Source organism: Amia ocellicauda, chromosome 11, assembly GCF_036373705.1.
Source record: "Amia ocellicauda isolate fAmiCal2 chromosome 11, fAmiCal2.hap1, whole genome shotgun sequence".
Classification (NCBI taxonomy): Eukaryota; Metazoa; Chordata; class Actinopteri; order Amiiformes; family Amiidae; genus Amia; species Amia ocellicauda.
Genome location: NC_089860.1, coordinates 36,656,320 through 36,667,920, shown reverse-complemented (window position 1 = coordinate 36,667,920; position 11,601 = coordinate 36,656,320). Strand labels below are relative to the sequence as shown.

Sequence of the window (11,601 nt, the reverse complement as noted above, 5' to 3'; positions counted from 1 at the left end):
CCTCTGCTGGTATATACAATCGTTATATAAAATCAAACAAGCATGAAACGATATAGTGTATAGAGTCGTGATGCACTACCGTGTCTTGGTCGATCAGACTGGATTCCCTGGCATTCAGCACCACGGAGAGCGCAGACACGCGTGTTTCTGACGGCAGTTCCCACATGCGCGATCGTGCTGATTGGGGAGCCCCGGTGGGCTCAATGGGTTGGGGGTCCGTGTAGAAATAAACACCCGTCTTCGCATGGAAAGGGTCTGTATATGCCGATCAGATTTACAGAAAAGAAAAACGTGTACAGAATTGGCTGTAGACATGAGCGGCCCGTGTAGACATCCGGACCGCACACTGACAACCGCCAACCTCCCCCCCCCCGGACCGCACTTCGTCGGCACCCAGAATCGCACATCGCCAACACCTCCGACCGCCCATCCGGACCGCACTTTATTGGGACCCAGACTTCACCAGCAGTCGCCCCCCAGGATAATAGCCTAGGGCCATTTTTAGGTCAGTCCGCCCCTGGCTATAGAGGCTGCAACTACACATTGTGACATATAATAAAGCACACAGGGGTTTAACGCGGGGGGGTTAACATGCTACCAACAGCCTGTGCAAATCAGTAACGAAAATTACAGGGCAGTCTGAAAAAAACAACAACAAAACAAAAAACAGACAGGAACAAAAAACGACAACATATTGGCCCCACTGTGCGTCAGGCAGTCCAGTGCGCTGCGGCCACGACACCGTGCGACACTGTCCGGACAGACAGCGTGTCTGTGCAGGGATGAGACACATCTGCTGCTCTGGTTTTTCATACTTGTGGTATGTGCATGGCTTTTTGCACTTCCTGACACACATGTAATCTCTCACAGGATAAGAGCAGAGAGGCGTCACATGACTCTGCAGCTCACAGCACACACACACACACACTGCCTGCCTTCCCATCACACACACTGTACCTTCAGGACGCAGTTCTTCATGTAAACAGAGCGGGGGCCGCCGCTGTGTGACCGTCTCCGCGACTGAAGCCCGGCTCCAGCCATGCCATGGATATTTTGTGGCAATACCAGTTCAGGATCATCCTGTTAGGGGACTCGACGGTGGGCAAGTCTTCCCTGCTGAAGCGCTTCACGGACGGCGTGTACAGCGACGCGGCCGACCCCACGGTGGGGGTGGATTTCTATTCCCGCTCGCTGGAGATCGAGCCGGGGGTGAAGATCAAGCTGCAGCTGTGGGACACGGCCGGGCAGGAGCGCTTCAGGTGAGGGATGCGCCCACACATCATAGATTAAAACAAAATGACAAAAACATCTTATATAATTCATATACCCTAGGCTAATGAGACAAAAAGGTGGTGTGTTTGTGGACAATAGGTGATGTTTAGGGGCGTGGCGTGGTTAGGTACACAAACCATCATTTAGTAACGCTCACTGCATGCATATATGTATGTGTTATAAAATGAGGTCAACAGGGATCATAAGCTTCTCGCTGAAACACCAGACACGATGGGGATGCTGAGCATTATCTCAGAAACAGTGCCGCCGCATATGGTGATGTAGCCGCCCATCAATGCACATATTTGCACACGGGAATGTGAATTCAGCTCAACCGAGAGCCGTTTCATCGAAATCCACGACACAGAAGCGTGTGTGTTCTTTTACAAAATACAAATCAGATACGAAACACGAAGAAAGCTTTCGTCGTTGTAGTGGTAACGTTTCGCATACTTGTGATCTTGTGGGCTAAATCTGCAACCGGCCCGTAATCCAGCAGGATATCTGACGCTTTTCAACACGATTCTGCGAGACATGCACTCCATAGTAAAGGCTAGCCAAGTGAGAGCTACTGTTGCAAACGGTAAATCTCTTATCTAGTCTTAACATTGCAACAACCCACCCCTCCTTCCTGTGGTTGATTTTGCAATTTTCATTTCAATCGTAGTGCACTAGTGAGGCACGTTAGCCCTGTATAGCTTCCCTGGTGATTGCACACAGGCACAGAAATGATACACATAAACGAATCACAAGCACGTAAATAAATAAAAACGTGTTAATTGCACGGTGGAATGAATGCATGAATGCATGGATGAATAAATGACTGAAGCCTTGTTTAATAGCAGAGAGGCACAGTATGTATACTAATAATAATCAAAGTTAGTAAGTGTAGTTTTGATGTTTGTTGCCACCAGAGTATAGATCTTCAATGTGGATTAAAGCTAATTTATTTAAGTTCCTTATTTATAGTTATGGCTTTAGATTGGTCACAGTGGTTGAATTGAGTACAATAATAAATCAGAAAGCAAACATGGTCAGGTCTGTTTTGTGGTATTTAAAACACTTCTTTGTCTTTTTGTTTTTCAAATGTTTCACTTGAAATGTTGCCCTAAACATCCATGCCTTGTCATCATGTCTTTTATTTGAAAATATTAATAAAACACTTTAAAAAAACAGAACACTCATGTAAAAGAGCCAAGGCCACAGAGCCACAGTGCATCAACACAGGTTTTCACCAACTTGCATTGACTTGACAGCCCTTTTCTTGGCTTCCCGCAGCTTTGAAATTGCAGTTCCATGAATTCAACATCAGGACCTGGAAGCTTAATTGGGCTCTGTCTTACCTTACGAGATTTGGCCTGGCCCTGAAATAGACATGCAAATCAGGAAGATAGTGTGACGTGAGATCCCTGCAGAACACTCTCAGCTATTTTAGTAGAGTGGCAGCAGGAACTGGAAAAGACAAAGGTCTGGTTGTTCAGTTGACACCCGGTACTAGGGGGCAGCATGGGAGGGAGGAGCTGTGGGATCAGGGACACAGGTGATGCAGGCTGCTGCTAGGCATTAGATCATTACCGGGCCTGCATGACATCCAGACAGAAGGAGAGAGCATTCAGAACCAATAACAGAGAGATTCTCTCTGTGTGTGGTGAATGATTTATCGTCTCAAGTACGCATTTTCATGACTGCTACGTTTGTTTAATGTTGGCCCGTGGCCTTGCCCAGCAGAGCGTGTGAGCTGCCAGGTTACGCTGGCTGAGAATGAGGCATGAATGATAAAGAAGCTCATGACAGGAGGACGGGGAAGGGGAGATGGCACTCGAGGCCACCTTCTCCTTAGTGAGGCATGCTGCAAGGGAGGAGGAGGGGCAGGGACCAAACAAAGACTTGACAAGAGAAATACTTGATGATTGTAACTCATCTACTGGAAGGATAGTTATGGATTGATTAAAAGGTGGACTGTTCTTCCAGAAAAACACTAGTTACCAAGGATAGTGGATGTGGTGACCAAGAGAGACAGTCGCTGTGGCCAGCAACAAGGGGGTAAGAGTAGATAGAGCAGCTGACCACCTCTGAGCCACCAGAAGGAGCTGCACACAAGCACGGAGCAGTTGCTGGCGTCCTCTCCTGCAGATGTAAGACAGATAAGTTGTCAGCTTGTCAGGGTTGAAATGACACCCAAAGCTGTAGATGATGTCCCAGTTCAGCCGTGGTGGGAATTCAGAAATATATAGATGGTTGGGCACTCAACATAGAGTGAGAGAAGAAACACATAAAATGAAATAGACATTGCTTTCTGAGAAACTAGGAGCAATAGCAGTCCAGGTACAGTTTCAAAACCACACCACACTGTAGAAGGTTGCACGTACAGTCATTAACCAGAGTGTATGACTTTAGGCTTCCACTTAGCGGCCCACACCGTCACAATTATACATGGTTCTGAATTCATCTCAAGTACGCATTCTGTGTGGGATGCCTTTACAGAGCTGTGCTGGTTTTTACGTTTGCATAGCCACTTTACTCGGTTGCAACAGTACCTGAAATCTGGGCTCCTGAACATAATTGTATTTTTTTTGTGTGAAATAAAAACCTAATGATAAGTTATCAGTGGGGCTCCACGTTTCTGGTGATAGACACTGAACTGTAGGTAATACAATGTGTGTGTGAGTGTGGGGGGGAATCCCAGCTAACCAAATGACATTGTGGCAACAGACATTTTAAGACTCATGGGGATGTTGTCAAAACATAAAATAACTACATATAAAAAAATGGATAAAACTGCACCCTGGAGAAGCAGTATTCAAATATAACATCATACAGAGAGAGAAAAAATAGCAGAATTGTGCTTATTGTAATCCCAGAGATGGCCCTATGAACTGCATTTGCTTGCATGCATGTTACTGCGCAACAATCTGAGATCATTAATGACATTGTGCACTCAGGGTAACGTGTTTCTACCACGTTTTTCTGATGTCATGAATTGTCAAAACCAAAATGCAACCTAAGCAGAACGAAATGCATTAACTGGGATGATGTGAAAATGGTCACCTTTGCTAGCACCCAGTACCTCGCAACTGTATGGACTTAATCTGTTGCTCCCTTGTGTCCCCATTCCCCAGGTCAATCACCACTTCCTACTACCGCAACTCAGTCGGCGGGCTCCTCGTCTTCGACCTGACCAACCGCAAGACATTCGAGCACGTGCGGGACTGGCACCGCGAGGTGGGTGAGCACGTCAAGCCGCACTACATGGTGTTCATCCTGATCGGGCACAAGAGCGACCTGGGTGGCGAGCGCAAGGTCTCCCGGGAGGAGGCGGAGAGGCTGGCCTCCTCGCTGGGCGTCCGCTATGTGGAGACGTCGGCCAAGTGCAACAGCAACGTGGACCGGGCCTTCAAGACGCTCATGCGTGACATCTACGAGCTGATGAAGGCCGGGGAGATCTCTACTCGGGATGGCTGGGATGGGGTGAAGAGCGGCCTGAATGCCAAGATCCTCTACCCCCCCGAAGAGGAGCCAAGGGAGAGCAAGTGCCAATGTTGACTCCCCCCCCACTCCTCATGATGTAACCCTCTCTCTCTGCCCCCTCCTCTCTCTCCCTCTCTGCTCCACTCCTCTCTGCCCTTTCCTCTCCGAGATTAGAAACCACGCTGCTCTCTGGGAGTCCTCGGATTCTTCCAGTCCACTGTTCAGTCGTTACATCTGGTCCTCTCCCAGCATGCCACTTATTACATATTTTTAGTGCACCAGAGTTCTTCTTTACTCAGCTGCTTTTAACTGGGAAAAATACCTTTTATATGAAATCACACGGAGCATAATTAGCAAACTCTAGGCCTGCAGATGCGACAGGAAAGGCTTTGAGGCCATTGACACGGTGGTGTATTTTGGGGTCATGTACTACTTTGGAGTTGCCAGTAGTTGAGAAGCCTCTTCCATTCTCCTTTCCAAATCGATGACCTTCATGAAAGTTGGAATCAAGTTTGCGGCAGTTGTATAATGATGGAATGAAGATGGTTTACAGAGATCATTTCCTTCAGTGTGCGATTTCCTCCATCTCACATTTGTCCTTTGTGATGCCATCACTACAGCCAGTTCTCTCTGAACTTCCATTACAGATTCCCTTGGCTGTTAAACTCCAAAGGTTGTGTGAACACAGGGTTGCAGGATATCATCCAGTATAAGTCCATGTAGATAATATGTTTCTTATCTTCTTCTTTGCTGTGCAGTTTTCCTTCGTAAATTTCTAAGCTATTCAAAACCTACTAAAGAGCTACCACCCCTGGACTCACATTAGAGAAAAAATCGAAAGGTTCAACGTTCTAAATGAGCGGGGAGGGTCTGCTCACCCTGGTGTTGTGGAAAGACAATAACATGAGATTTAGCTGGGATTAATTTCATCGCCTCTCCATGTGAAGTGTCAAGAGCTCAGCCACGCCAACTAGTTTTCCAATACCTGTGGAGCTGAGGGAGCATTTGAAATCAGAGGAACATGTCCATTAAGATTCTGTCCTGGAGGTCCTAGTCATGCTTCCCACTTAAAACACTGATGGACTTTCTGTGGAAACGCTCTGTAATTACTCCACTGAGCCACCACAGCTCCTGTTAATTAGTCAAGGTTCAAGGGAGGAAAGTGGAAAGCACCAAATCCCATAATCCAGATTATTTTGTTTTTAACCATCGTGCCATATTTTTTAATCTGACAGTGTACATTAAACCCATTCATTGTCCCCATTGTCTGGGCAGTTGATGATGTCTACAAACCTTGTAGCTCCAGATTCTCTGGAGTCTGGGGCTGTACTGCACACCTAGGTGCCACATAACTCTCCAGAAACCACGCACATCCAGGGCACTTTGCATTGTGCTGCTACTGAACACTTTACAGTAGTTATCTCTTTATATATCCAGCCTCCCACAGCAGGTTGACAATGTTCATCACATATGCACCATCTGAACACTTTCAGGACAGAATGCCAAATCTGTGTATCCAAGGGTCTGTTTCACCCTGCATTTAGAAAACAGTCCGTTCACGCACAATCTTCCCCAGCTTCAGCAGCAACCTGGCAGCAGCGAGAAGGAAACCATCCTTCAGCCTGGCTGTACGGAGATCCGGTTGGGAAACCAAAAATAACATCCTAAGGGCCGTCTCCCTGACAGCACTATCGGATCAGGAAATGAGATGCTGACTGGCTGTATCCTGCACTCTCCTGTTCAAAGACAAGCACGCGCTCTGTGGCAGTTTCTTCTGGGTCTTTAAAACAGCTTGCCAGGTGAGACCTGCAGGCCAGCCGGAGCCCAAACTGTCTACAACAGTGAGTGTTTTGGTAACCCTCGCTATGGATGGTGACAATCACACAGAAAGGAGGAGATTTAAAAGCTCTGTGTAAGGTTCTTAGCACCACAGGAAGATAAGAGACCCTGATGTTGTTCAGTTCACAAGGATCTATTTAGATATCTTTAGAAGCCTTGTTGGTTATTAGTCTTGATGTGTGTGTGTCCCCTACAACTGCAGTCTCTCAGATCAGGGTTTGTGCACGTTTAATTCTGCATCACACAAGAAGTGCAGGCTGGGAGACTTGGAGGAGTATTTGCTCATTTCTTCAGTTGTCGGGGAGTAAATGAGTTTCTATGTGAACAGGGGTGCAGTTTGATCCTGTCGTCTCCTGGGACGCCTTGAGAAATATCAAGCTTTAAGGAGTATGAAGCGTCTGATCTGAGAGCATATATTACTGTCATTCCTGAACAAGAGTTTTTTTATGTTTTTCTTTAGCTGTGACTGCAGCCTGTATCTGTGTGAGAAGTGACTGTGTTTTCTTGTCGTTTCTGTGTAATCGGTGTTCACAGCACATTTCACACAGTCGTCCAAAGCTGCCCAGACTTCAGGCAGGGGTTTTGGGCCCTGCGCACTCGCCTTGAATGTCCCAGTTTTGAAATGGGCTGAACAGCACTGGCCAAGTGGGCTGAGTCTTGAGCTGTCTCCTTCCTGGATCGCAACAGGGGAGATCCACAAAAATGGCAGAGGTGCCAACCCCGCATAGTTCCCGTTTCTCACCCAAGCTACCTTATCTATGAAACCCCCACAGAAAAGGGCTCACAAGTAACTCCAGTATCAAGAGACTCAGAAAAGGAGAACAAACACACCAAAAACCCTCAGTCTAGATCAGGGAGAGTCTATCACTACTGGCTAGTAAAAGTTCATATATTGTGGCAGAAGTCCAGATTCCATTCCTGTCAGTCATTGGCCGTGTAAAGTTTTATAATGGACAGAGGCATCAGATAATCCACAGCTGGATCAATGGACAGGGCGGAGACATTCAACACAGGACAAAGGTTGTAACGGGGTCTTGTTGCTATCAAATTGGCCAGAGTTGCAAATTAATAAGAAAAATGGAATTGAGGAAGATTTGTGTAGCATTTTGGCTGCTGAGAAATTGCAGTTGAATTCTTGCTCTCATAGCCTGGTCTTTATTGTTTCTATAGATCGTTAGAGGCTACGAGTAACTGTGTTCCCATTGAGAACAAACATGTATGTAAGTGCAAATGTGTGACTCTTATATTCTTGTATATTTTAAGTATCTATTTAAGTATCTATTTAAGTCTGTAATCCATTTATTTATTTTATAGTTTGAAAATATATGGTGAGGTTAATTTGTACAATATGTTTTTCAACGTAAATATATATATTGCAGACTACAATACATTGAAAACATATCCCACATATTTTAAATATGAAAAATATCAGGGTCACACATTTCAACCAGATAGAAATACATGTTTGTACCACACGTGGATAGACACAACCCCATGTTGTCGTGTCATGTCCTCCCTGGATGGACGACGCCCACTTTACTTGTGCTTTCAGCTCCTCACCTTTCACCAGCACTTCACTAAGCTACCATCTACCTTTCAATGACAGTAAAGGGATTGTAGATTTTCTACCGTCACTGTTGGTGTGGCTTTCCTTTCAATGTAGTGGGTTCATGATATTTGTATATGACCCAGTTCTCAACTGCCACTCACTCCCCCCACAGGCAGTCGGTCAGGTTGGCCAACTTCACAGGCGTCTGAATCCTGAAAGTTTTGTCCCACTCAGCTGTTTCACTGATTATAAAGGTCCAGTCTGGATAAAGTGTGTTGTGAGTAATTGTGATGTTTCACCCTACTCTGTGGTATTATGAGCATCAGTGGTGTCCATTTTTCGACACCTGGAGGGCTGTGCATTTGGCTTTGAAATTATTTAATTGTCCCAATAATTGAATTGATCATTTTTGTCCAGGCATTTTTTTTTCTTTGAATATGTACCTGTGACTTGAATCAAGTGCATCTTTGCCATCAACAAGGGCCAATAGCCATGCTTGTCCTGGTTTTGTGTTGCTCACTCCCTCTCACAGCGACCCTCCAGTGTTGTGATCTTCTCAGAATAAGTCCCTGCGGACGCTTTCACCTGATATCACACAGCAGGAGTTTATGAACAACAGGCATCCTTATTCATTTCCTGCAAACTCCAATGGTCCAACAAACCAACAGTAACAGTATAATTGGTTAAGCTAACAATGTTGCAGTAACGTCATCAATAACAGCGATAAAAGGAAATCCAGTCTAATTCACAACCCAGAAGGAAGAGCATCTGGGCCGTCAGGTGCAAGATAGAGGAGAAACAGACTGTAGGAGGCGTCCGTTAAGGAATAAAGCTGGTTCAGAGCCCTTGTTTAAGGCTGAACGTTGTTTGTTAAAGACTTTGCCGGAAAGCGGGGGGTCTCCTCCTGCCCGTGGGGTTTCCCACAGAGAGTCAAACGGCCCAGTGAACTGCACAGTCACCATGTGAACTCCCAAGGCCCAACAATGGCCCTGAGCCCGAGGCCCGTGAGAGAGGGTGTCGTATACTGGATTAAACTGAGAGGAGCGGCTTCCTCCACCAGTCTGGAGATGAGTATGTTGATTTATAAAGATTAATCTACTAGTACATATATACATGTGATGTGGAAAAGAGAAGAAACATCTTGGGGATGCCTTCACCCAGCAGTGGATCAATATGGGCTGATGAGGATGATATATATAAACACATTGTAATGAAAGCCCTTCAAATTGGTTTCGTTTCTATTATTAATAACTATATAATAGTAATGAGTCACCTCAGTGAGAGCTGTCTTTAACTGAAGTTACTTTTTTTTTTGGTAGCAGGACAATCAGTTTTGGGGCAAATAGATGCCACTTCCCACAGAGCTGCCCCCCCAACACACTCCAGACCTTTAAAAGCTCACATGCAGTGCTCCTGGTTGTTACAGTCTGAAGGCCACATGCTGAAAGGCAGGCAAGCTGTGTGTAGCATTTCAAATTTCACATCAAGCCTATTGTGTTTTCTCTGGGGAATACTGGGGATTTTGTGGACTTAAACTCTGTCGGCCCAGGTCCTGCAGTCTCTCGTAGCCATTTCACTGCAGGTAGACGGTCAGTTCATGCATTCGGATTCTGCGATGAAAAAGGAGATTTGCCCCAATTTGCGGTGCATTAAAGCCCAACCCTATCAACCTTTCTCCACTGGCCCGTCCCCAATCAGCGCTGTGAATGGCAAGTGTGAGGGACAGGTTTAGACAGTGGACTGTGGCACCCCCTATCAGTATAACAGCACCAAGACACTGAGCTAAATTACCACAGAGCTCACGAACAAATACTGCACTGTACTACAAACTTAATCAAAGGCTACACCATGTTTCCAGTTATAATGCCACATGCTTTTGATACCTTTTATTTACTTTCATGTCTCTTTTGTTGCGATATTCCACAAGTTTGACTTCTGAACGTAGTGTATACTCTGCTTTCTGATTGATGTCTTCCCCATTTTTCACAAATCATCCCAAAGCAAGAAACGGGGAGCAAAACATTGAGTTTTGATCGAGATCAACCCCGGACCACAGCGCACACATCACTGTATTAACAATCGATTGATTCCTCCATCTATTGCTCCTGTACTCCAGCGATGCATTCCTGACCACCGGCTCTAAGCTGTTCTCATTTCGGCTCAGATATAAGGGTGGCTGTAGTGCCAAACATGTTTTTCTTCATTCTGCATTATTCAGAGGGTTGTCTCAATGTCTGTAGCAATTCACACAATGGACTGTGACTCGCCTTGTCTACCTAGTCCCGGGTGCTGCGTCTGGAAGGCGACAGTAATTTGTTTCCAATGCGACGACACATCCCCTCTGCTTGACCTTGTCAGGTCACATGACACTGGAAAAGGCCATCACGGCGAAGGAGATGTAGTGAGAGTCTCTGTGTCCGCCTGGGAGGGACAACGCAGGCAGCAGTGACCTGTTTTATTAGTCGTTTTTCTCTCGTATTATTAAGACATCACCAGCTTGGTGTTAGGTGTGGTCGTGTGGCTGCGATGTGTGTTCTAGCCCACCTGGCAATGCATGCTGGTATTTGTAGCACTGAAACTCCATGGGGTTGGCAAGAAATACCGAAATGCCAAAATGAGCCACAAGTAGACCTCGGCGCAGACGACACATAGGCAACGTAGACAAGTGACAGTGGTGGTCAGTGTAACGCAGGCCGATTTGTACTGTGTTTTCTTCTCTGGGCTTTGTAAACTGTTGATACTTGCATTGTGCTTTGATATGTGGTGTATAAATAAAAATACATGTTATTTAAGTTACTTGAATATGTTGCCTTTATATTTTCAAATATGAGTGCTTTAACCACAAACGCACACAAGAAACATACAACACACAGATACAGTAACAAGCCCGGCAAACCGCACATGCCTGTCTGGCGAGATCCAAAGTTGTTGTGTTACTTTGTCTAATGTCTCCCAAAGTTTGCATTGCTTGCATTTCCTGAAGGTACATACCATTCTTGTCATTACTTATTTAAAGTGGGTTTGGCTGGTTACAATGTTAAATAGTTATGGTTCATGAATACTAGGACAAAAAGTCCAGTGCAGGAATTATGAAATGAATACAGCATTAAGTACATCTTAATTGTAATCCAGACATACCACCAAGACCTCTCCTATAAATACTTTTGTGTGTGTGTGTGTGGTTGCAAAATACACTATATACCAGCTTTTAACTCAGAATTATACAGTGAGGGAAAAAAAAGTATTTGATCCCCTGCTGATTTTGTACGTTTGCCCACTGACAAAGAAATGATCAGTCTATAATTTTAATGGTAGGTGTATTTTAACAGTGAGAGTCAGAATAACAACAAAAAAATCCAGAAAATCGCATTTCAGACGTTTCTTGTAGTTGGCCACCAGGTTTGCACACATCTCAGGAGGGATTTTGTCCCACTCCTTTTTGCAGATCTTCTCCAAGTCATTAAGGTTTCGAG

General features: G+C 45.4%; 1 protein-coding gene across 1 annotated transcript; it reads left to right on the top strand.

Annotated features, from left to right (window-relative positions):
- Positions 1 to 726: 726 nt before the first annotated feature.
- Positions 727 to 10,924, top strand: LOC136763605 (ras-related protein Rab-39A). The gene is made up of 2 exons (XM_066717725.1): positions 727 to 1,259; positions 4,392 to 10,924. Exons 1-2 carry the CDS (start codon positions 1,045 to 1,047, stop codon positions 4,813 to 4,815), a joined length of 639 nt encoding a protein of 212 aa, XP_066573822.1. The 5' UTR covers positions 727 to 1,044; the 3' UTR covers positions 4,816 to 10,924.
- The last annotated feature ends 677 nt before the right edge of the window (positions 10,925 to 11,601 follow it).

What these genes read in the sequence shown, in the direction of transcription:
- LOC136763605 (XM_066717725.1), top strand. Translation starts at nt 1,045, where the DNA reads ATGGATATTTTGTGGCAATACCAGTTCAGGATCATCCTGTTAGGGGAC. An exon ending in GCCGGGCAGGAGCGCTTCAG is followed by an intron (nt 1,260 to 4,391) that starts GTGAGGGATGCG and finishes CCCATTCCCCAG; the next exon opens with GTCAATCACCACTTCCTACT.